The sequence below is a fragment of the Onychomys torridus genome, chromosome 8 (assembly GCF_903995425.1).
Source record: "Onychomys torridus chromosome 8, mOncTor1.1, whole genome shotgun sequence".
Lineage (NCBI taxonomy): Eukaryota > Metazoa > Chordata > Mammalia > Rodentia > Cricetidae > Onychomys > Onychomys torridus.
This window is the reverse complement of record NC_050450.1, coordinates 82,149,057-82,175,970: the sequence shown is the minus strand read 5'-3', so window position 1 is coordinate 82,175,970 and position 26,914 is coordinate 82,149,057. Positions and strand designations below refer to the sequence as shown.

Below are 26,914 nucleotides of genomic sequence, written 5' to 3'. Positions count from 1 at the left end.
TCACCAGAATTACCTGCTTTTGTCTTTGCTTGATTTTGCAAGGTAGCTTGATATTGAGCATAGGCAGCTAATTTAGCAACTAAAGGTTGTTTCTGAAGGACTTTTGCTTTCTTTGTTGGAGGCTTACCCTGAAACAAGAAAAGTTAAGTAAATAGAATTCTTCACCCCTCCACAACTGAAATTTAACATGATTGCATACTACTCATTCTGCTTAAATATTGAGGGTTTAGAAAATTATTAAAGCAGAGGAAACATACAAGGAATTTTAACATGAGAGTTTTTTCTTTTTGTTCTGCTACAATGTAGTTATCTAATATGGGCAGCAGAGCTGGCGCAGACTAAAACAGCAATATGCGAATTAATATGTTAATAAAAATTATATCCCACAAAATGTTAAAATATAGGCTGTGGTGGATACTTGACCTCTTCTTAGAGTAGACAGAATCAGTGTTACTCACTCATGCAGCTGCGAAGCATTGCTACTGATATGGTAAGAGAAGACAACTGGATGTTCAAAGAGCAAGTGACTGAGGTTTATACCTTTAGTGCTAACGCAAAATGTCAATGACACAATGATCATGGCCAAATTCAGTGTGACAAACTGCCATCCATTTGGGTACAGACCACTGCTCAGGATAACTGTCTATCTGAAATATAGAAATACATCTAAGTGATGTATTTCCTTCATCTGAGGGATTTAAATAACTTTTCAGTGCTATGTAATGATCACAATAAGTTAAATGAGAGGAAAACTGTGACCATACAAAAGATAATTACAAAAATCAGTATTCTAATGCCTTAAGAAATTTTTAGATGGTATGGTAACAACTTAGTCAAGCAGTCAACACTCCAGGGTTCTGTAGATGCTAATATACATTTAAAAAATGATTTTCATTTCATGGATGTTTTTAAAAAGGTGAGTTATATTAGCAAACATATTTGGTTAAGGTATCAAATTGGTTACACTCAAAAGTACAAAGTAGAACTTGTCTATCAGGCACAAGGCTGGGGTTTATCACCAGCAACAAAAAATACAGGACATGATGAGGGAAAAACAAACAAACGAAGACAGAAAACACCAAAAATATATCATTTTCATCAAAATGGTGATTCTACCTTGATATTAACTCAAGGAAAGATTGAGGAGGGAGCATAAGAGAAAATGGCTATATTTTCTACATATAACAAGGTGTTTAATTGTACTTACATGAAAAAAGGTCTTTTTAATTAATTTATAAAGTTAATTTACAACTCATTTTGGACAGCCTGTCTCCATCACATAAAATACTCCAATTTATATTCTTTGTGGCTCATACATTTCCTAAAAGTGTGGCTGTAAATCACTGGCCAGTTGGACAGAGGTGGAGTGCAGTGAACCACAGTCAGATGACAGGTAAGTGAAAGCCGTGGGAAACAGGAAGAATAAGAAGGTTTCTGTACCGTTACCTGAAGTCTGGCCAGAATGCTTGCCTTCTTAGAGTTTGACGAGTAGCTTCGTGAACAAGAAACACTGCAGAAACGTTTTGTTTTAGAGTAAAAAGCGTCTCGTACACCGACCATCCCACACATCTCACACGTAGCTAATAAATAAATAAGAACATTGGTATGAAAGATCATATAGTAAAATCAAATCTCTCCACCTGTCTAGAGGTATTTAGCTAAAAATCAGCAATGAGCTTTCTTCCCTCTCTTATACAAATGATAGAGAAAAGTTATAGACAGGACCTGTATGATGCCATGGTGGTAGTGGTGGTGGGGGTATATAAAGTCCTAAAGGCTTTAAAAAGGTCAAGAGGCATGTCTGTAACCCCAACACTGAGTGTGTGGAGAGGGAGGAAGAAGGGGAGGGAGGGAGGGAGGGAGACAGAGAGCGAGAGAGAGCGAGAGAGGGAGCGCACCTGCGTGAGAGTGAGCACGCATGCTTGTTTTCAACTAATATTTTCCTAATGCTTATTATTTGGTAGGCATTTTTGTATGTACTGACACATATATATGATATATTATGAATTTCAGCTTTTAAAAGGATTATGAGCAAAAGATTAAAAGGAGTACAACATAATCGAGGATTAACAAAATTATAGCAAAAGCCTTTTAAATATTGCAAAGGTTGAAACCTAAAAGGAACAAGTCATTAGAAAAATTAAGAGGACTTTCAAATGATGTCCAGGGACACAGAAGGATGGGGCAGTCTCACAGAAGTGTGAGGCAGAAGTCAGGGCAAGAGACAACTTAGCTTCTAATGGGCACTACATAATGACCCAAAGCCCGAAAGCAAAATTACATAAATGTGTGTTATACAAACCAAAATTCAAAAAAGTCAAACAGAGCTGGGCTTGGCTATGAAAGCAGGCCAAGTCAGATGGGTTGAGAGTTCAAGGTCTGCCTAGGCTATAGAGCGAATTCAAGGCCAGTGTGGGTACCTAAGTAAAATCCTGTCTCAGTAAAAAGTGGGCTGGGATGTAGCTCAGTGGCAGAGCACTAGCATGCATGAGGTCTAGGTTTAATCCTTAGTACTACCTAAGAGAGAGAGAAAACAAAACAAAAAACCCATAGGTTAGCATTCCACCCAAATGGTTAAACTGAAGACACCTGTAGCATAACCAGCACTTACAAATCCACGAGAAATGGAAACACGACAGAACACCAAAACTACAAGACAATGGTAATATACGGTGTCCCATTTGAGACAAAAAATGGTTCTATACAAATTCTAGATCATTAAGTCTGCCACAGTAGAGCACTGTTTTGATCCTAGCATTTGGGAGGCAAAAGCAGGCCCTGTCTCCACAGTGAGTTCTATGCCAGCCTGGTCAACACCCCGTCTCCCAACAAAACCAAACTAAGTGGACAATGAATCCTAGTCAAGAATTATACAACATCAAACTACAATGTTCTTTTGTGATAAGATTTCCACACTGGTAGGGCATCACCAAACTACAGGAAGAATAATTAACAATAGGAATTAAGGTTTTTTTTTTTTTTTGAGACAAGGTCTCACTGTGTAGTCCTGGTTGGCTTGGAATTCACTGTGTAGTCTAGGCTGGCCTTAAACTCAGAGCTCTGCTTGCCTCTGCTTTCTAGGTGCTAGAATTAAAGTTGTGTACCACCACACCAAGTTCAATATCTCTGACAAAAGTTTTCATATAGCTTTGTCAACCATGACTGAGAAATGACAGTTGGAGTAGACAACACCTAGGAAATCCTTCTTATCTGGTTTGTGGTGCTAGATTTAACATAGTCTCTTTCCATGCAAGGAAAGAACTCTACCCTGAGCCACACATCTAGCTTTCCCTAGGTACATGTTTTTTTGAGACAACGTCCAGTCTTGACTGTCCTGGGACTTGCAATGTAGACCAGGCTTGGCCTCGACCTCAGAGAGATCCTACTGCCTTTGTCTCCAGAGTGCTAAGATTAAAGGAGTGCACCATTACCCCTGGTCCTAGGTACATTTTAATTGACTGGGCAATCTTTTTGTTCTGTTTTGTTCCTCAGACAAAGGTCTCATATAATGTAGGCCAGGCTGGCCTCAAACTCTCAATCTGCCTGCTGCAGCCTCTCAAATGATGGGATTCTTGGATGAATCACCACAGATGACCCTGTGAGTTTTGGAAAATGAAGTTCCGTGACAGTGTATGCATTATGCATGCGTGTGTACACGTGCCTGCCTGATGCCTGAGTACGTGTGGAAGCCTGGAGTCAACTTCAGCTGTTGTTCCTTAGATGCCATCTACCTTGTTTTCTGCAGACATTCTGGCTCACAGTTTGCCAAGAATGTGAGGCTGACTTGCCAGGGAGCTCCAGGGATTCATCTGCCTCTACCACCCTAGTGCTGGCTGGGAGTATGAGTAGACCCTATCATACTTGGCTTTTTACACGTTACCTGGTGATCAAACACAGGTCCTGAGGCTTACATAGCATGGACTTTACTGACTGAGCTATTGCCTCAAACACTGAAGTTGATTTTTATAAAGTATTTGTTTCTGGGATAGCTTCCCTGTATAGTCCACGCTGGATCTTTCTGCTTTTTAGTCTCTTCAAGTGTTGCCACTACAGCCACTCTTAGCTAAGTACAACTTTTTATATGGTTTGCAGAACTCTGTACCAGGCTCTACCGCATTCAGTTTCTTAGTTAAAAGACAGTAGGATGCACAAAATAGGATTATCACATCTGTAAATGATACACAGCTGAAATATAAGATGACAGTGTTCAACGCTAGATGACAGAACTAAAAAAATTTCTATGATCAAAGATTAGTAAGAAAGAGGCTTCTAAAAGAGATTTAAAGCCCCTAAATTGGTGTAGGTTGGTTTATATATGCCATAAAACAATAAAAGCCAGGTGGTGGTGGTGCACACCTTTAATCCCAGACTCAGGAGGCAGAGGCTGGTGGATGTCTGAGTTTGAGGCCAGCCTGGTCTACAGAGTGAGTTCCAGGGCGACACAGAGAAACCCTGTATCAAAAAACCAAAACCCAACCAAACAAAAGCAACAACGTCAAACAGTGAGCTGGCTCTGTTGGTGAAAGCACTTGCCAAGCAAGCGTGGCAAGCTTAACTGGATCTCTCACATGCACATACAGGTGGAAGAGAACTAACTATATACATAGCTGTCTTTCTGATCTCTCCTAGTGGGCTATGACATGTGCACCAACATGCACACCTCCACCTTTCAACCCCACCTTCCAATTTAAAAAAGAGGAAAAACAAAATGCCAGAAGAAATATCTATTATCTTAAGTTCAGTATTATTCTAGAAAAAGCCAGTGACTTAACTGCAGTGTCCTGAAGAAGACAGCAAGGCTGAAATATCTTTTGGCCCCAGTATAACCAGCCATTTGCTAGAAGTGTTTTGAGGATGGGGTGCTTTCAGTGGAACTGATAAGAGCTGTTCCTATTAGCAAATAATCTGAATATTACCAGGAAAAAGTGGCCAGGATATTGATGAGTGGAATTTCTCTGACATTAAAAGAAATGGAGGAAATGATTATGGTTATTTGATAGGCCCCAGAAATACACCAAAGTAAGTGGTCTAGTGTGGAGAGATGTCATTATAAAAAGACTAGAAATATTCTGGCAGCTTGATTAAAAAAAAAAAAAAAAAAAAAGGGTCACTTTACACAAGCACACACGGTTTTTTATTTGTGGTCCCAAGGATGGAACCTAGGGCATTGTGCATGCTAGGGAATCATTACCTCTTGGCCCCTAGTTTATCCTTAAAAGTAAAATTAAACCCAAATGAAAAAAGTCAAAATAGGGTAATTCTAGTTCAATATAAAGCATATTCTAGTGCTGAGAACCACTAAAAAAGAGAGCACTTTCTGTGTAAGACAGGCGGCACCTTATTATTGGAGGTGACAACTTATGTGCAGGGCTTGGCGGGGCAAGTGAGGCAGGAATGCTGTATCAAGTTCCAGGACAGTCTGTGAGTCACAGCAACCTCTTCCTAAAACCAACCAACCAGCCCTCAAAATCTTGACGAATTGTCACAAAGAAGCCCTATCTCAGTGTTTTTAAAGCTCTAACATCTTTCCCACTTTCAGCTCTATAGGAGGGATAGTCATTAACTGAATTACGCTTTTACTTTACTTGCTTCCCACTAGAAGGTAGGATGGCAGAGATAAACACTGTGATCTTATCTGGAACTCTTGAGTTTCAGACTCCGTATCTTCAAACAATCCTTTAAAAGTTCTAAAGGAGAGGCCAGGCATGGTGACATTGTTTATAATTCCAGCAAAGACAGGATGATTCTGGGTTTTTGCCCAGTCTGGGCTCTACAGCAAGACACTGTCTAAAAATAAAGTCAAATAACCAAACCAACCTAACAAAAACGTCAAATGAAAACACACCCTCAAACCAAGTCATGCAACAGGTCAAAGTGTAGACACTCACCCATGCCAGATTTACCATCTGGGTATGTGTAGACTTGTCCATTGTTCTTGATAAGTGGGAGATTGGAAGGTAAAGGAGCAACCTCTTCTTCACTCTCCTCGGAGCTGGAGCTGCTGCTTGTGTCCTCACTGCAGCTCTCATAGCCGTCAAACATCCCGGACGAGTCTTCGTTTTCTTTCGGGTTGTGAAGAATGTTCTGTCTTTGTAGAAGAAACCAGTAACATATGACACAGTGCTCACGAGCCCCTCACACAAATTCTGCTAATGAAATCTAGTGCGGAGAACAGATAATTCTTGTTTATTTATTGGGGTAAGGTCTCTTTGTTACAGCTCAGGTCGGCCTCAAACTCATGTGATCCCCCAACTTCCGTCTCCCAAGCTACAGGCTAGCAGATGACATTATTTGATAATGAAATACTAAACACTATGGCAAAATGCACTTCTTTGCTATGTGACACAGACTATGTGCTCACTAACTAGTAAATTTAATGATGACAGAACTGAGACTGATGTAATGATTTGTCTATTTAATGAGGCATGTCTTTCCTCCCCTCTAAAAATTTACATCACATCTTTTATTTTAAAAAAGAGATATAGCTGAGTGGTTGTGGTGCATGTTTTTAATCCCAGCAGAGAAGCAGAAGCAGGTGGATCTCTGTGAACTCTAGGACAACTAGGGCTGTTACACAGAGAAATCTTGTCCCGAAAAACAAAAGTATAAAAGAGAGATACATGCATTATTTCTTTTCTTTTTTGGTTTTTCGAGAGGGTTTCTCTGTGTAGCCCTGACTGTCCTGGAACTTGCTTTGTAGACCAGGCTGGCCTCAAACTCAGAGATCCACCTGCCTCTGCCTTTTGAGTGCTGGGATTAAAGGTGTGCACCACCATCGCCCAGCTTCAAACATTATTTCTTAATTTGCCTTTTATTTCTAAAGTTCTGTGTTTCTTTAAAAAAATCATTTACGAAAAACGCACGTGGGTGTTTTGTCTGCATGTATATCTGTGCACCAATTGTGTGCCTGGTACCCATAAAGGCCAGAAGAGGTTGTTAGATCCCTGGAACTGGAGTTACAGAGTTGTGAGCTGCCACGTGGGTGATGGAACGAACCTGTGTACTCTACGAGAGCGTCAACCACTGAACCATCTTTCCAGCCCTCTTTCTTAATTTGAGACAAAGTTTCTTGTTAAGGCTGGCCTCAATCCTCCTGACAGTCTGAGTGGCTGAGATTACACAGGTGTGTCTTCAGTGCCCAATTTAGTACCTCAGATCACATAATGTTATACCCTCAAAAATACTGACTTAGGAGCTTCCCTTGGAAAAATTTGCATGCACCAATAATGTTACTACAACTCCCAGCCCCTTTACTCTTCTATTGTTCTGAGCAACTTTTGGATAGTTTCACAAATTAAATCTATATTCAAAGAGTCAAAACTCGATACTATTGGAATATTTAAAAAGAAGAAATCAGACTCTAAAGGCAATTCCAAAAGAAAAGTTTTGTTGCCGGGCGGTGGTGGTGCATGCCTTTAATCCCAGCACTCGGGAGGCAGAGGCAGGCGGATCTTTGTGAGTTTGAGGCCAGCCTGGTCTACCAAGCGAGATCCACGTGTGCCTTGGCATGTGCACACTGGTGTTATTGGTGTTATGCACACACACACACACACACACACACACACACACACACAGAACAATAATAAAAGATTCCACATAGCCTTTAAACCTAGCACTAGCAGATATATGAGTTTGAGGTCAGCCTGAGTTCCAGGACAGCCAGGGTTACAGAGAGACCCTGTCTCAAATAAAGAACGACAAAAACAAAACAACGCCCTCAAACAAAAATCACCCCTTGCAAAAGTCCCCCAAAGAGAAAATTACTCCCCCAAATAAAGACTCCCAAAGGTTTCCATATATGCTTTCCTGTACTACACAGCTAATTCATTTAGTAAGAAATACACATCAACTCAAGATAGCTTATTCTAACAGAAAGTATTACCTTGAAGTTTCAAGGGATTATGATTCCAAATGGCAGAGTTTTAATAATTATAGGCTATTAAAATTTTTAAAAAGAGTTCATGCCAGACATGGTGGCATATACCTTGTTCTAGTTTGCCTTCTGTTGCTGTGATAAATACTATGACTAAAAGCAACTTGGAGAGGAGGGGTTTACTTCACTTTACATTTGCAGTTAACAGCCCATCACTGAGAAATGAGGGTAGGAACTCAAAGTTAGAATGGAAGCAGAAGTGATGGAGGAACACTCCTTACTGGCCTGATCCACTAGCTTTCTCCCCACTCCTGCAATGGGCTGGGCCCTCCTGTATTAATTAGTGATTAAAATAATGCCATCAGGCCAGTCTGACTACAGCAATTCTTCAATTGAGGTTTCTTCTCCCAAGGTGACTCTAGGCCTGCCAAGTTGACAATAAAAGCTACCCAGCACACATCTGTAATCCCAACACTGCAGGCTGAGGCAGGAAGATCCCAAGTTCAAGGTTAGCATCTGCTACATAAAGTACCATGATCATTAAGGATTTTTTTGTGCTTTTAAGGTCTTTTAGAGCCTTTAATATGCTTTGGACATTATTAAAAAGGAATATATAGTATGCAGTATCTTTCTAATTTATCCTGAAGGGCTCATGTTCTAGAGGAATGTTCTGTGATCTTTCTTATGGTTCTACTACACACAGAAAAGATGCTTATAAATCTGTGAGAGAGTAATTCCCTGGACACACCCAGGCTGTGAAATCTGGCTATGCCAACAAACATACCATATGAATATTTGACATATTTGTAACCTAAAAAAAATTTGTTTTAAATTATTTTTAGTTATTAAGTATATTGTGTGAGGGTAGGTGCCATGGAGGCCAAAAGATCTATCTACTAGTGCTGGGATTATAAGTGGTTGGGACCTGAACTTTGATCTTTTCCAAGTGTAGCAAGTGTTCTTAACTGTTGAGCCATCTCTGTAGCCCAGTATCATCATAATTCATGCCACACTTCTTGGGAAGCTATAGTCGTAGGAAGCGCTGTTCTCTTAAGTACCTTTTCATTAAGGTAGTCTACTGGTGAATTTACACATACAACATAACAGCTTTATTTTATGTAAATTACCATGTTTATTAAGAAGGCAGCTCTATTAGTCAATGAAAGAACTAATGGGAAAAAGAATCTTGACTTCATGCAAAGAGGACCTACAAAGGAGTCTTTTTTATGCATTCTAAGTGGACAGGTTTTTTTTTTTTTTTTTTTCCTTTTTCTATTTTTTGATGAGACAGGGTCTCTCTATTTAGCACTGGCAATCCTGGAACTCACTCTGTAGACCAAGCTGGCCTTGAACTCACAAAGATCCACCAGCCTCTGCCTCGCAAGTGCTGGGATTAAAGGTGTGTGCTACCATATCTATCTTTGTAAAAAATTATTTTTATTGTTATTTTGTATATATGGTATTATTTTATTATTTTTTGTCTATATGAGTGTTTTGCCTGCCTGTGTGTCTATGTACCACATGTATGCCAAGTGCCTGTGGAGTCCAGAAGAGGGCACTGGATTCCCTCTAACTGGAGTTACAGATGGCTGGATGCTGGCAATTGAACCCAGGTCCTCTGGAAGAGCAACCAGTGCTCTTAACAACTAAGCCATCTCTCCACCCACGGAATTTCTTTTCTCTTTTAAAAAATAACATAGGCCTATCCTGCTAAGTCTGAGTAATTTACTCTATTTTCTATTGTCTGAAAATTCCCCATGGCAAGAAGTAAAGTGGCAGTCTACCAGTACCTCCAAAGCTAAAATTACTGTACGTGTTATCAGGTGACAGTGATCTACAATTCAGATAGTTGGCATTTTCAGATTTGTCAAATATTACCAAAAAAAAAAAAAAACCAAGTATCAGACACGCAACCACCAACTATCAGCAGAAACAGAATGCAGGTCAGAAGAGGTTATTAAATCCCCTGAAAATGGAATTAGAGGCAGCTATAAGCCATCAAGTGGGTGCTAGTTAACTGAATCCAGTCCTCTACTAGAACAGTGCTCTTAACTCCAGAGTGGACAAGTTCAACCAGGGCCAGTGAGACAGTCACCAGGCCTGACCACCTGAAATACTCTCAGGACTGAGCAGTGGAAGGAGAGCAGCTCCTGTAGATTGTTCTCCGATTTCCACACAGGCAGAGGCATGTATCCCACGCCCTTCCCCCTAAAGAGTTCAAGACAGAGGATCCAAAATCCAATTAACAGATACATTCAAAAAAGAAACAGATGGACCAAATTGCTTAAGGCCATAATAATCCTCCTCCCTAAGGACAAAGTACCATTTCTGTACTCTGAAAGGGTATGCAAGCCCAGCCTAATCTATACCACATGAAAAGACAGGTAGAAAACTTGAAATTGAAATGCAAAAATACAATACTATCAAAAGTTATGAAATACTTGGGGATAAATGTGGCAGAAGAGACAGGAATCTTAGAAATGAGAAAATAGTGCCAACAAAATAAAGACTTACATGGAGAGGAGGATCATGTTCATGAACTAGAATTACTATCATTAAAAGGCCAATTATTTTTCTTTTGGATTTTTGAGACAAGGCAGACTTGGTAGACCAGGAACTCCTCCTGCCTCAGCCTCCTGAGTGCTGGGACTACAGGCTAAGCTCCCATGTCTTGCACTAAAATGTCGGTTCTTTCAAAACTGATTTACATATTTAACAGTTTAATCATAATCTTACCAGACTGATAGAAACTGACAACCTCATTAATTATAATGCTACAGTAATGTAGACAGTGGGATTTTGCCATGACCAGACTGAGAGATCAATAAATAGAATAATCCAGAAATAGACATAAAGTCAATGAAGACAAGATACTTTTATCCATATTCCATATTCAGCTACATGCTGGAAGTTGTTGATACACACAACATTTAAAATAAAATAATAATTTTTGGTTGTGAGCCTAGTCTTCAATGGCTGAGCCATCTCTCCAGCCCATAATAGATAGCCTAGAGGTTAAGAGCACCGACTGTCCTTCCAGAGGTCCCGAGTTCAATTCCCAGCACCCACATGATGACTCACAACCATCTGTAATGAGATCTGGAACCCTCTTTGGTATACATAATAAATAAATCTTTAAAAAAAATAAAATAAGTTAATAGAGTAAGACTAAGACAATCACAAACTGGGAGGAAATATCTGCAAATCATGTACGAATAAGGATTTGTACTTACAGAACAACAGCGACAAGCACTGAAAGTTAAGCGCTTACCCAGCATGCACAAGGCCGGGGTTTGGTCCCCACATTGCATGCAACACCGAGGTGAAGTCAGGAGGATAAGGAGGAGTTCAAGGTCATCCTGGACTAAATGAGACCCTACCTCAAGAACAAAACAAACACCCCTATCCCCAATCTCCTCAATGATTGCCCGGTGTGGTGACATTAAGCCTGTAATCCCAGCTACTTGAGAGGCCAAGACAGAGCACTCCAAGTCTGAAGACAGCTTGGGCAATTTACTAAGACTTTGCCTTACATAAAAGAATTAAAAGAAAAAAAGGACTGATAATACAGTTACATAGTAGAGCACTTGCCTAGATTGAACTAGGCCCTACCTAGCAGTGAAAAAAAACACCCAAAACAAACAAAATACAACCTAAAACATAAACAGTGTGGTGCCACTCCCAGAACTTGGATTATAGGCATCAGGAATTCAAGGAGACCCTCTGCTAAAAAATGAATTCCAGGTCAGTCAGCCTAGGGTACAAGCAACCTTATCTAAAACAAAACAAAACAAACACATTCCCAAAACAATGAAAAAAACAAACCAAAACAAAAAAACCCAAAACCCCCCAAAAAACCAAAATCACGTTAGTAACTAAAATAATCCATTTTAAAAATAAGGCAAAATACTTAACAGACATTTCAAAGATACTCAGATGGCAAATAAAGACATGAAAAGCAGCTTAATATTTTTTAGCTATTGTAAAATGTAAATTAAAACCATGAGAATGACTGGCTGGATGGCGGAAGCCGGTAATTCCAGCATTTATGCCTTTAAGCCCACTTAAGAGGCAGAGGAAGAACAGTGTTTGAGGCCAGTTTGGACTATATATAGCAAGATTCTGTGTGGAAGCAGCTGGAGATATGGCTCAGTGGTTAAAAGCACTGGCTACTCCTGAAGACGGATCTGGGTTTGATTTTTAGAACCCACCAGGTGGTTCATACCATCTGTAACTCCAGTTGTAAGGGATCTGATGCCTTTTCTGATCTTAGGCACCAAGGGTGCACATGGTGTGTGTGTGTGTGTGTGTGTGTGTGTGTGTGTGTGTGTGTGTGTGTGTACACATACACATGTAGGAGGCAAAACACACATAAATGGAACAAATTGACTTTAATTCTTGCAGAGGCAGGTGGATCTCTGAGTTTAAGGGCAGCATGGCCTACACAGCAAGTTCCAGGACAGACGGGACTATACAAAGAAACTCTGTCTTGAAAAGCCAAAAACCAAGGAAAAAAAAAATTCTCTCTCAAAAGACAGAAAATAGATGGGAATTGTTGCCCAGTTGGTAGAGTGCTTGCTTAGGAAGACTGAAGCCCTGAGTTTGTCTGATCCTCAGCAAAGCATAAACTGGGTGTTGTGTCACATGTCTGTAATCCCATCATTTGGGAGGCAAAGACATTCACTATCATCTTTAAGGATGACTCACAGACCGTCTCTTGAAGAACCACCACCACCTTCACTCCTGAGCCCCTTCAGAAATCTATACACACATATACATAATACAGAAGTATATATAGGCACATTTAAGGAAATTGTGAATCCACAGCTTTACTTCCAATCCCTAATCTACTCCCCCAAAGCCTTTTCTTTCTCTTTCCAGTCTGTATTTATTTTTCTCCCCAAGTGTCCCTAGACAAAAATCAATGTATTTATTCAAGTTCTTTACTTAGTATATGTGTGATATATGCATATGCTTTTGTGTATGTTTGTGAATATGCATTTATCAAAGGTCAACTTCTGCTGTCTTCCTCATTCCCTTTCCACCCTATTTGCTGAGATGTGATCTCTCACTGACCTAGAGCTCACTGACTTGGGTAAAGTGGCTGTCCAGAGGGCTCCAGGAATCTGCTGGCCTTTGCCTTCCTTAGATATCTACTACCATGCTTGGCTTTTTATATAGATGTGGAGATCCAAACTCAGGACTTCTTTTGCAATGCAAGCACTTTACCAATAGGGGCATCTCTCTAGCCCTTCTTTTCTTTCTTAAACCCCAAATTTCATAAATGATAATCCACACAGAACATACCACTCCTTTTCTCTTAAAAATATCTAGCTTTTGATATTTTGTTTGCTCCAAAAAATTTATGTACATGTGTTTTATATCATGGTAGGTAAACCTCTAGTGTATAATACAGTCTCAAAAGATAGAAGCTTGGATAGAAGGTATTTGTACATGCAATTTGTTATACATAGTTAAAGTCCCTTCCAAAGAAATTTTACCAGCTGTGTTTTTGTCCCAGCAGTATCTAGAATGCTAGTTTCCCGAGGTCTACCCAGGGGAATTCATTCTCATTTTTGCTAAACAGGTGGATGAAAACAATCTGTCAGGATAATCCTTTGACCAGAGTTAGAGAAAAGTCAAATAACAAAAACCACATCACCACCCCCCAGAAACAAACCAAGCAATTAGGGCACTAATTTCTAATTCACCACACACATTCTGACTGACCTGATAATTAATAATGTCTTTGGAAGTTTATTTTTGAGAACACAGGCTCTTCTATTTTTAATAGGGTTTTCTTTCCAGTTTGGAGTTTAGCTGATGTTTCTTAAGTAATGTTGTACACCGCCATAATAGTAAGTGATGTTCTGTTTACAGAATATTGCATCTAGAGACATAGGATGGCACCCAATGGCACCTCACTGGTGACATTAGTTCTGAATAGTTGGTAAAGGTCTAGTTTAGTTTTCTTATCCTTTCCCCAGGACACTAATGTGCAGATATTGTTCTGTGTAGCTCTGGCCTGGAACTTACTATGTCGACCAGGTTAGCCTTGAACTCAGAGATCTACCTGCCTCTGCCTCCTGAGTGCTGGGATTAAATGTGTGCACCACCTCACCAGCTAATATTGTTCTTTTTTTCCCCTTTTTCTTTAAAAGATTTATTTATTATGTATACAGCATATATGACTGCAGTCCAGAAGAGGACACCAGAACTCATTACAGATGGTTGTGAGCCACCATGTGGTTGCTAGGAATTGAACTCAGGACCTCTGGAAGGACAGCCAGTGCTCTTAACCTCTGAGCCATCTCTCCAGCCCCAATATTGTTCTTTATAGTAATTTAACATCTAGTTTAGAATGTGTTAATTTTTGACAAAATTTTATAATGATGATTGCAAAAATTATTTCCAATTCTATTACTTCATGAGTCAGCAGTAAGTCCTATTATTTTTACCTATCATTTTTCATTATCAATTTGAATTAACTTCTGCTCCCCCTCCATCACTGTCCTTATTCATTTTTGGTCTCAAATGAATCCTGATTTGGCTGCTAATGTCTTCTTGAACTGGTTCCCACACCCATTTGACATGCTACTTTTACTTTTTGGGTAATTCTTTACTTCCTAGCATATTAATATATCTCAGGCTTACTTTACACTGACAGAGCACTTCAGCTCTAACATTAATTTCTTTAGGGAATTCTAATCCTCTGTAGTGGTCAGTATTAAGCCAGTATCTCCTATGTCAACACAGGACAGCTTTATACTGTTTTCCCCCTTTTTGGAAACATGGTCTTCCGATATAGTCCTGGGAACTCATTATGTAGATCCTGAACTCAAAGATCTGCCTGCTTCCCTAGGGCTGGGATCAAAGGCAGTCACCATCAACCAGACCTTCATACTTTTTTGTTTATGCATCTCTGACCTTTCTCTTTTGAATTTTTAGCTAACCCTCCCCCCAAAGTTGTCTGTAGTTAGTATGGATTTATCTGCAAACTTTGGTTTTGCTTATGGAACTTTTAATAGAAAAAAATCTGATTAACCCCAGCACCCAGAAGACAGAAATAGGCAGATTTCATGAGTTCAAGGCCAGTTTGGTCTACATAATGAGTTATAGATCAGTCAAAGTTGCATAGTGAGACCCTCTCTTGGTGGGTGGTGTGATGAAATGTACCATGTTTATTTATTTTATTACTGAAGATCAAACTTAGGGTCTTGGGCATGGTGAGCAGAGTATTCTAGCAGAGTGTGCACTCACTAAGGACCAGCATTTCCTTCCATTAACCTCTGAGTCAACATCAGAAAAATCTCCCTAAATTGCAACACAAAAAAATGCATCTCTATTTTCTCCTAGTGTTTGTATAGTTTGTTTCTGTCTTTAAGTCTCTGAGCCATTTAGACTTCATTCTCATGAGTGGTGAGAAGGATCTAACACCTGTTTTTAAAGGGCTACCTAGTTGCTGTAACATCATATATTAAATCTTACCTCTTGATTTGAAATATCACTTAAAGTACTATGTATGATTCTACCATGTCCTTCTGTGCGTTTCTGAACTTCACCCAATAGTTATTTGTCACTAATGACAGGGATATGTTCTGGAAATTCCAACATAGGTCCACTCACTCCCTCAGAGTTAAGTTAGTTCAACTCGGGGCCAGCCTGCCTTTCCAACATTTAAAAAAAATTTGTTTTGTATTTTGTTTTGCTTTTTGAGACAGGGTCTCTCAGTGTAACAGCTCTTGCTGTCCTGGAACTCATTCTGTAGACCAGGCTGGCCTCGAACTCAGAGATCCTATTGTCTCTGCCTCCCAAGTGCTGGAATTAAAGGCATGTACCACCACCGCCCAGCTTCAACATTTAAAACCTTTTTATTCAGCTTTCATCATCATGGTGCCTAAGAATATGCTTCTGTCTCATTTTCCACTTAGATCATTGAGTTTCTCCATTCCTGATAACAGGCTTTCTTGAATTTGGTGTTGTTGCCTTCAATACAAGAGATTCTTAAGCTTGTAATTATAGAACAGGTAATGCATGTCTGGCGGGCTTAACGCCACCATTCATTTTTCACTTTTGTGCTCCTGAATCACTTTTAATTTTGTTTCCAGGTCTATCCTTCTTTCTTTTTCCTCCCTTGAGACAGGGTTTCTCTGTGTAGCCCGGACTGTGCTGGAATTCTCTCTGTAGACCAGGTTGTCCCTGAACTCAAGAGATCCGCCTGCCTCTGCTTCTCGAGTGCGGAGATTAAAGGAGTGTGTCACCACCGCCCGGCAGGTCCACCATTCTTCAAACAACAAAACAAGCAAACAAAAACCCCTGAGACAGGCATATAACTTCTCTGGCCTTAATCTCTGGGACCAGGTTCTTTGCTTAATATACATGTTGTTGTACTTTTTCAATTTGGCTTGATTTGGCTTACTTCGTTGGTGGACAAACTTATTATGGGGGAGGGGTGGGGAGAAAACTTCTTAGGAATATAAAATGGCACATTACAAAAGTTTCCTAAAAAGTTAAATCCATACATGCAACCCTCCCACTCCTAGGTATTTAACACACATGGGAAATAATGTATCAAAATGTCCATATAAAAACACACAGAAATGGTCTAACAGTCCCACCGCAAAGAATCTAATTAACAATTCCCAGTATGCAAAGAGTACAAAAACACAAACCTGAAACCTTTCATTAACTATCAAGCACTATCTACTATATACACTGACATGTGTTACTTTGTTAGGACTAGCAGCATAGGTTTGTTGGTACCAACATTACCAGAAACACACAGTGCTGTGTTATACTGTTTTTCAGCTATAGCTATGATATCACCAGGCAAGAGGAATTTTTCAGCAGCATATAAATCTCATGGGACTACTGTTGTACATGTAGTTAATTGACTGAAACATTGTTATGGTACACATGACCATGTTTCATCAGTCTTTCACGTGGCAAGGTTCTGCCTTTATAATTTTAGAAGCTTTCTAGGGTATTTTGATGTTTGGTAAGTCTAAACCCACCTTTGAGATCCTCAATTTTTTTTTCTTCTTTTGATTTTTCGAGACAGGGTTTCTCTGTGTTGCCCTTGCTGTCCTGGAAGTCTCTGTAGACTAGGCTGGTCTTGAACTCACCGAGATCTGCCTGCCTCTGCCTGCTAGGATTCAAGTACAAGTGGTCTTGTCCTGTAAACCCAGGCTGGTTTTGAATTACCATGTGGTTGAGGATGACCTCCTATCTTTGCCTCTGGCTAACAAGTATGTATCATGCCTAGCACAGTTCTGTCAATAACTGTATGTTTTTACAGTGCATGGACATTTATTGTTTTATAGTCTATCTTGTCTAATTATTTTAAGATAATTTTGCCATTGATTTTCTAGGGCTTTTCATATTAATCACATTACCACGAAAGAAACTTCATACTTCCAATATAGGATTAAACAAGAGATAGTGAGGACAGTTACTTGCTCTTTATCATTCTTATTAAATGTTCTCTATTCCTATAAAATGCTGGTTTTAAGATCAAGGTGCATATTTATTTGTTTTAGGCAGTGTCTCTACATAGTTGAGGTTGGCTTTGAACTCTCAATCCTCCCATGCCACCGACCACGTACTGGATTAACAAGCATGTATTCTCATGAGTCTGGCTATTTCTCTAGTATTTAGAGACTACTTCATGATTTTCTTTTTTTGGATTTATTTATTATGTATAGTGTTCTGCCTACATGCCAGAAGAGGGCGCCAGATCTCATTATAGATGGTTGTGGTTGCTGGGAATTGAACTCAGGACCTCTGGAAGAAAGGTCAGTGCTCTTAACCGCTGAGCCATCTCTCCAGCCCATGATTTTTCTATAGTCAAATGTGGTTGACACTGAATACTATGTAAGGTGCACATTTATTAAGACAAATGCTAATGAAAATCACCTATGGATCCATTCTTGTTTTTTCAATGTTTCTAATAAAAAAAGGTGTTCATAGGCCTTTGCAGGATTGATGACTTTTCTCTTTAGACCTAGTAACAGATTAAGTTACATAAATTTCCAAATATGGAAATCATCTTTGTATTTATAGGGTAAGTTCACCTAATTAAGATGCTATTTCCTTAAAAATCAGAGACCACATATTCAAGGTTTACAATCATATTCCTCATGTCTTATTTGCACTTTTCATTTCTTTGTGCTATCTTTATCAGTCTAGAAGTTATTATTACTGCATTATAAAAACAATCATGTTTTTCTTCATTTTCTATATTAATGTAGCATTGGGAATACTATTTCCCACCTTTGTATTTATTTTGTTCTTATTTGAGCTAGTAGTTGATTTTTATTGATGTGTTCAGGGTTACCAATGTTCCTCTCTTCCCTGCTCTGAAGTGCATCCCACAGATTAGGATTATGATAATTTCATTAGCACTTTTTACAGATTTACGTATGGAGAGAGCAAGATGGTTTAATGGGTCAAAGAGTTTGCAATGCAAGCCTGATGGCCTGAGGTTGACAGCTGAGTTCCGGGCAAAGGTAGTAGAGAACCGACTTCACAAAGTTGTTCCCTGACCCCATATTAGGCACACATTTGTGAATATGAATGTGCATAAACACACAAATAATTTAATTTTAAAAATTGTAATTTGTGCTGGGCGGTGGTGGCACACGCCTTTAATCTGTGAGTTTGAGGCCAGCCTGGGCTACCAAGTGAGTTCCAGGAAAGGTGCAAAGCTACACAGGGAAACTCTGTCTCAAAAAACTCAAACCAAACCAAACCAAACCAAAAGTAATTTGCATGGTGGCACATACCTTTAATCCCTGCTTGAGAGGCAGAGGCAGGTGGATCTCTGTGAGTTTGAGGCCAGCTTGGTGTAAGGATTCTGTATTACGTCATCAGCCTGGGATGGTGGCCCCCCCCTAAGAAGCGGGCGGGCCCTCTGTGTGCCCCCTTTCCCTTTTCCACACCCCCCACCCCGTGTGGTCTTTCTCCCCTCTCCCCTCTCAATAAAGCTCTAAAAAGTTAACTATGGATCATGACTCTCCTCCAGCACTCTCTTCCGTCGGCATGGCTGCTTCAGGCGGCGGCCAGCCACAAGCTCCAACACTTGGTCTGCAGAGTTCCAGAACAGCCTGGGCTGTTACACAGAGAAACCTTGTCTGAAAAATCCAAAACCAAACCAGACCAAACCAAAGCAAACAACAACAAAAAATTACAATTTGTATTTCCCTCTAACCCCCCATGAAGCCTTTTATTAACCAAAGACACACTTTTGAATGTATATTAAGATTCAAGACTTTCCTGTCAAATCTGAAAACCTCTCATGTACCTTTCCTATCAATTCCTATTTCTGTTCCAGAGTTCTGTTTTATAAACGCAAGTTGAGAATTCTTTATCTTTTTTTTGAGACAGGGTTTCTCTGTGTAACCCTGGTCATTCTAGAACTCCTCTGTACCACCTTGCCTGGAGGGTATCCTTTATCTTAAATGCCTTAGACAAAAGTTTCAATTCCCCAAATGGAATATATCATGTGATATAGGTTAAATATCTTTATTTAAAATTGGGAGTATAAAGCATTTCAAATACAAAAATTAGTTTTCTTATGGAGAGACCCAAATCTAAGCATAGAAAAATTAATATATGTCCCATACACATAAAAGTACTTAAAAACCATTTGTCTTTTGAGGTATGTTTTCATTCTGTGGTATTTCATGGCCTCAAACCTGTGGCAGTCCTCTTGCCTGAGATCCTAATGCTGGCATTACAGGTATGAGTCACCATATCTGGTTTCTATTATTATAACATAGGGTCTCACTACATTATCTAAGCAGGCCCTAAACTCATTTTGTAGGTAAGGCAGGCATTGAACTCATTTGGGATTACAGGCCTGATTTTTTGTTTTGCTTCACATATGGTTTCACTCTGCAGTTTAGGCTGGCCTTGACCTTGGGCCATTCTTCCTAGCATTTGGGTGTGAATACCACACCTAGATAATTTACCACCTCTACAAGACAAAGTCTGATTACTTAGTTAGGGCTGGACTTTAAATCCCCTGCCTTAGCCTTCAGTGTTGGTATTAGAGCTGAATGTCACCACGCACCTGTCTTTACAGAGAAGTACTCTTATTTTACTGCACCTGTTTTTCTTTTTCTTGAGACAGGGTCTCACTATGTAGTCTTGTCTGACCTGGACTTGGTATGCAGACCAGGCTGGCCATAAACTTCCAAGGATCCTCCTGCCTCTGCCTTCTAAGTGCTGGGATTAAAGGTATATGCTAACATTCCTGGCCCTCCTTTAAAAATTATTTTATGAGTAGTTTGTCTGCATGTACGCCTGGAGCCACTATGTAGGTACTGGGAACCAAACCTGGGTCCCCAGAAGAGCAGCCAGTGCTCCTAAGTGGTAAGCTGTTTCTCCATCACCTGGACCCGTTTTGACTGTGGACTATCACTTCAGGTCAGGTCAAATTTTCTACCTGTGTGGTGTCATATGGTCCTTAAAACGTTTTGAATTTGAGATACTTTGGACTTCAGATTTTTCAGGAAGGTCAACTTGTATTTAAGATTAAGAGCTGGGCACTGGCAGTGCGTACCTTACCTGTAAGCCCGGCACTCCAGAGACTGAGATACAAGGTCATCTTAGGTCACACAGAAATCCTGTCTCAAGGAAAAGACTGGAAAGTATGAACATTTCTGTGCCTAATTTCTTTCAATCAGCATGGCGTATTTGAGTACCATCTGTTACTACTTCTACAAATGGTCCACTGCCTTTTACTACTAAGCAGTTTTCCACTTTATCCTTATATTAGTTTATCTTTTCTCCATCCAGATTTGACTATGAATAACACTGTCATTAAATTTTTGTGCAAGGAACAAACATGCGTCTCTTTATGGGGCTTTCTTCCTGCCCCCCCCCCCCCATGGCAGAAACTGATAGTTCTGAACCCTATGTAGACACTGTGTATTCCTATACAGTAAGTACCTAAAATGAAGTTTAATTTATATACCAGGTACATATTATCTAACACTAATGAAAGTTAGGTGAATGTACTTTTACAAAATCTTACTGAGCTTACTTTTCTAGTGATGGCACAATGCCTACACAATGGGATCAAGCGTGGGATGATACAGATCTAAGTTGCTATGGACATAAAGGTATTTTAACACAGCCTGTGACATCTTGACAGTCAACCCGATATTCAAGATGGATAAGAAGTAATGGTTGGATATGGAGCACGCAAAGCATGGATTAAGTTGGACAAAGAATAATTCATGATCTAGACATAACTACCTGAGAGGGTGTGAGATATCAGATGTTTTCTCAAAATGTTTTTTTTGAGAGAGGGTTTCTCTGTGTAGCCCTGGCTGTACTGGATCTTTGTAGGACAGGCTGGCCTCAAACTCACTGAGATCCACCTACCAATCCTCCTGAGTGCTGGGAATAAAGGCATGTGCCACCACTGCCCTGCTATTTTTCTCAAATCTTAAACTTGTATGAGCTCATAAAGTCCAGACGAGAACTCAAGAGATGACTGGATCTAGGAGCTAGAAAGCTACTTAGCTCTTGCCGGCCTCTGTCTCATTACACCACCAGGATCAAATGCATAGTCTGGTTAGTGATTAGGTTCAAACTTCTGCATTTTTGAGTCCAATTCTGGTTCGATCAGTATTACAAATCTGGATGCCACAATCACTTGGATCTCACTTTCCTCCTTTTCTGCACAAAGGATGTGTGATAAAACATCTTACAAATGGGCTTTTAGTTCTTCAGGAAAACAACTAAGTGTAAACCTGAAATACTAATTGCAAGCACCAGCATTTAGCTACACCCCTGGTGCATTCATTTTTAAAAAAATATATGTGGAACAGGCTGCTCAAGGACATGTATGAGATGGGTAGAGAGAAACTTGTCACCAAGCTTGATGACCCGAGTTCAATCCCAGGGACCTGGATGATGGAAGGCTGCAAACTGTTTTCTGAACTCTACACACAATACAAATACAAACATATAATCAATCAATAAAAAAGGAATGAAAAGCCATGTAATTACTAAATAGAAGCTAACCAATACCAAGTTAGAGACATGTATGTATATAAGGGGTATTTCTCCCATGTGTAACAGTTTAACAGATTAAAAAATTTAAAGTCTGCCGGGCAGTGGTGCTGCACGCCTGTAATCCCAGCACTTGGGAGGCAGAGGCAGGTGGATCTCTGTGAGTTCGAGGCCAGCCTGGTCTACAAAGCGAGTTCCAGAACAGCCTCCAAAGCTACAGAGAAACCTTGTCTCAAAAAGCCAAAAAAAAAAAAAAAAAAAAGTCTAAAAGTAATAGCCTATAAATTACAATCACAAATACCAGAAAATACAAAAATCTACCAGACTTGGTGTGTCTGCTCTTTAACTAGACTACAAAGTACAGTCAAATAATTGAGCTACGATGCTTTAAATAAACTATTACATACAAGCAGCTTTACAATAGGGGTGGCAATTATACAGTGAAAAGGAGGTCTAGGAAGACACTGACAGAGCTACTCACTTTTTAAGTGCAGTGATCATCACATCTCTGGGTGGAGGCTTACAGAAACCCTATGAAAAGATTAAGACTTGATTCTCACCTGTATTTCAGATGAAGAGAACAAAGCTCTAAGAGAGTAGGCAATCTACCCTAAGAATAAAACAACAAAGTCAGCGCGAGAGCAAAGCCAGCTTGCCCACTTTGTACGTCTACTACACTAAATTCTAAATGAACACTCAAGTCAGAGTGAAAAGCAGAAAGGAGCTCCAAACTAAAGTGTCTCCTGAACTAATTTGGTAAAAAACTTTCTGGGACACACATTAAACAGATTCTTGGCAGGGTTTGGTGCACACACCTAAAATCCTAGCAATGTGAAAGTTGAGGCAAACACAAGTTCAAAGCCAGCCTGGGTTATGAAACGAGACTTTGTCTCAAGAAACCACACTGGGCTGGGAAGATGGTGGAGTGCTTGCTGCCCAATACTAGGACCCAAGTTCAGATTCTCCTGTACCACACAGAAAGAGGTGAAGATGGGCAGATTCCTGAGGTCTTTAGTTAAAGACCCTCTCTCAGAAAGTAAGTGGAGAACAATAATTAAGAAGAAAACACCCACTGCCAACCTTTGGTTTCCACATACATGCATGCCTGTGTCATTCACTCACACACACACACACACACACACACACACACACACACACACACACCCAGACCAACAAAAAGTTCTCAGACATTACATTAGGACTAACAACAACCACTTCTAGTAAAGGGGTGTTTTTAACTAGTATCTTCAAGAGATGAGCCCAGTGATTACATTGTTCTAATTCCTGCATGTCCAATTTGGAGGGATATGGCTGTTTAAGTCGACATCAAGTAAAAACAGTATGATAAAATATTGACTGTTTCCTCCCATTAGCTAAATTTTAAAAGCTCAATAGCCACTGTGGCTGGTGGCTTCCATAACGGCTAGCACAGGTAACAGGCATTTCCATCACTGCAGAAAGTTCTATTAGATATCAACAAATGATTCTATATCAATCCTTCAACTATGAGGAGAAAAATCAAGACATCTGATGCCATTCCACAAGGCCATGGTTCCTCAACAGTGGCAAAAGTGCATCTCAAGCCTCTACTGACAGTGTTCCCCTGACTATCACTGCATCCTTTTCTTACATTCAGGGTTTATTCAAATGGATTTATAGCCTTTTCACTTTTATAGCCTTTTCTTTTTAGCAAAGCCAGAAGAGAAATTGTAAATTAATGGGAGGATTCTTAATAAAAAAGATTAAGAAATAGTAAGCTCTTGGCTGGGGATGTAGTGTCAGTTGATAACAGTGCTCAGCACACAGGAAGTTCCGGGTTCACTCATCATCACTGCGTAAGCTGGATACGGTGGTACATGTTTATGAACCACAGCGACTTGCAGGCCTGGAAGCGATACTTGAGACCCTATCTCAAAACAAAAACTCCACAATATTCTAAAAGTAAAACATGCATCTTTAGTAAAAATAAAAGTTACCTGGGACCATTAAGGATACCCTATTAAGGAATTATTAGAAGATAAATCTAAGCTTGTAAATACTTAAAATCTTTTCTGTCTTTATGATTTTTTCCTGTCACGTATTTGAAACCCTGAGACTAAAGACAACTTATTGTCTTCAAATTTTAATGTGGAAGGTAAAATCTTCAGTCGTTTTTATGAAATGGGGGGTGTTACTATATAGCCCAAGTAAAGCTGTATACTCTTGTCCGTTGGGCGGTAGGATTAAGAGGCAAACATCACTATGTCTGGCTTAGATAGACATGAAAATAATTTTAAAGATGAAAAGGAGCAATTCCAAACACCGACTCCTCTAATTTTAAAATGTAGTTATTCAGATTACCCCTGGCTTTCAGTAATTTAGTACTTTAACAGGTATGACATTAATACACTGTTTTTACTCATAAACTATTAATTATGCTTTGTTTCAACACAATTTAAAATAATTTGCTTTGTTTTTATTTACAAAAGTAACTAAGGGACAAGGAAGAACATCTGGGTATCTGGGAAGACAGTAAGAGCCATGTATAGCCAGCCATAATAGCACAGCAATGCTCTCTTTAAAAAACCAGTTGTTCCTGTCTAGTATGTTCAGAATGCAAATGCTTCAAGTCAGTCAAATTATGTCATGACAGTTCATGTTCAAAGTTAGCAGGAAAAAACTTGGAACTCCATACTGACTCAAATTTTGAAGACGCGAGTAAAGAGCTCTGTAAATTTTCACAGCTAGGATTCAAATTCACATTAAACTATAGTGACTAGCTCTGAGGGAAGAAAATACTGTACGCTGAAGTTCACATAAAGTTACAAAATGGTTAAAAACCTTGGCTCACCAGAAGACATATGAACAGATACTTATTCAAGACAGCTTTTGCCCTAATCTGCAAAGCATTTGCAATCTTCGAATATGGGGTTCTATATAAATAGAAGCTACTTGGAATTCAGAGAGGGTGGTGCGAACCCACCTATTTTCTTTCTTGATGCTCTCTGGTGTTGAGGTGATCAGTCTGAAACACACAAAGAGCAAAGCAACAGTCTCTATCATAGGCTGGGGAACAGGAAAAAGTTTGCTTTAACAGTATCAGGAGCTACTGGGAGATAAGCACATCACAGTGGGTGCCAATATGTATCTGCAAGTGAACTACTAAGTGGCAGATTCTGGTGCATATTGATGTAGAGAGCATTAAAAGACCGAAAACTCAAAAGTAAACATTGAAGTGTTAGAAAAACATTGAATCTCATATAAGATAAAACTGTTAGGAGAAAAAAATGGCTCATAGGTAAGGGCGCTTGCTGACAACCTTGATGACCTGGGTTTGATTCCTGGGTCCCCCACATGGCAGAAGGTGAGATAGTGAGCTCAACCTATCTGTCCTCTGACCTACACACACACAATGTAGCATGCTCTACTTTAATGTTAAAAAAAAAAAAGCAAACCAGCATTTGTGATACAAGGCCTTCCCTTTTTGGAGGGGGCATGGGTTTGCAAAAACCACAGTCAAATTGTCGGGAAGGATTATCATTTGTCTTCCAGGTATTGCCTTTATCAGCTTCAATACTATTCCTTACCCAGGCCCAATTTTAAACATTCTTAGGAAACAGGCAACAGGCAAACGTACACTGACGGTACTAAGGAAATGGCGTTAAAATTCCTAATCTCAAAGAGGAACACACCAGTGAGACACCATGAAATCCCCACAGAGCAATTCCCGGAGGAAAGTACCAACCATCTTCGGTCATGTAAATAGCACACTTGCAACTGACCCAGCAAAGTTTCAGCGGGCCTTCACTACCTCTTAACTCTCCCCACCCCCATTCCTCCACTTCCCTGCTCTTCTTTCCTAGCACAAAAAATATAGGCCAATGAGCAGTGGGTGGATGAGGAGGATGTGAGAACAATTTTGAGAAGTAAAAAAGGGAGCAACTTAACCAGGACATGAATGGGACTGAAGGGTCTGATAAGGGCAGGCGGAACAAGTATCAGGAAGACGGAAAATAATGGAAGGAGCTTTCCTCGGCTGTACTGCGTGTTCTATGTAGGTAGGTTTAAGTAGAGGTCAGACTACCTACCACTTGTCAGAAGCTGGACAGGGGCGGCTGCTTTGGGTGACTTCTAGTGTCTCTTCCGACTCTGAAAACGTTAGGATTTCTAGTTCACAAAGGAGACCGTAAGGATGATGGAAGCCCACCGACTTGGAACTCTTCTCTTGCAGCAGCCTCGGCGGCTGACTCCCCGACACCACTCCTACGTCTTCCTCCCACACGTGCCCACCCCGCCCCCTTTCAATATCAGCACCTCCACGTGCAAAAGGCCTCACGGCACTGGCCCCACACTAGTGGGCTCTTTCCCCTTGCAAAGCCCTGAGACTCTGCATGCGCCTGCCCCCACACCCTAGAGAAGTGAGGACACCACTCTCCCACCCTTGGCAGCGGAAAAAGGAAAAGTCCCCGATCTAGTCCTTCTCTTCAGCCACAACGGGGTTGGGGAGGGGCAGAGAAAAACTTTCTTTTCATTTTATTTTCCCCCTCCCAGAGAGGAGAGAGAACCCCCCCCCCAGTCAGAGGTTGAGGTGGGAGGGAAACCCCTTGAACGTTTAACGGCCAGCAGGGGGAGGGGAGCTCTGGAGATGGAGGGGGCGTGGGATGAAGAAACAGGCCCGCGAGCGGGGTCCCGGAGCTGCGGGGGTTCCTGGGGCCGGGCAGCTGCAGGCGTCCCCCCTCCACCTGGCACACAAAGCGGCTGCTGCGCTCGGCTCTCACCAGATCCTTTGTGTTTTCCATCAGGGCCTCATGGGTAGGGGCCGTCCGTGCTCCCCGAGGCCGCGGCGCCCCCTCCCCCCCGAGCAGGGGGCGGGCGCCTCTCCCCGGGACTGCAGCGACTACTGGGGGGGTACCCCCGGCTGGGCCCGGGCCAGTGGCGGCGGCGGCAGCCCCCGGATTTCCCCCCTTTAACTCGGGTGGCCCCAGGATATCAACAACATTAGCATAGCCCTCCCTCCCCAGCGCGCCTGCGCCGTGA

General features: G+C 40.6%; 1 protein-coding gene across 23 annotated transcripts in view; it reads right to left on the bottom strand.

Moving 5' to 3' along the window:
* Mbtd1 (mbt domain containing 1) overlaps nucleotides 1–26,914 on the bottom strand; it is a 64,458-nt gene that overhangs the window by 36,716 nt on the left and 828 nt on the right. For 5 of the 23 annotated variants that reach the window (XM_036198376.1, XM_036198395.1, XM_036198379.1 and 2 more), the window contains exons 1-7: nucleotides 26,656–26,895; nucleotides 25,966–26,026; nucleotides 24,861–24,902; nucleotides 22,380–22,429; nucleotides 5,889–6,088; nucleotides 1,441–1,580; nucleotides 5–128 (exon numbers count right to left, since the gene is read on the bottom strand). In XM_036198376.1, coding sequence (XP_036054269.1) covers nucleotides 5–128; nucleotides 1,441–1,580; nucleotides 5,889–6,088; nucleotides 22,380–22,399 — 484 coding nt within the window. In that variant the 5' untranslated portion in view covers nucleotides 22,400–22,429; nucleotides 24,861–24,902; nucleotides 25,966–26,026; nucleotides 26,656–26,895. Of the gene's footprint in view, nucleotides 1–4; nucleotides 129–1,440; nucleotides 1,581–5,888; nucleotides 6,089–20,443; nucleotides 20,503–22,379; nucleotides 22,430–22,458; nucleotides 22,482–24,860; nucleotides 24,903–25,965; nucleotides 26,027–26,655; nucleotides 26,896–26,914 lie in introns of those variants that run through there. The other 18 variants (XM_036198382.1, XM_036198383.1, XM_036198380.1 and 15 more) reach the window with 14 other exon arrangements.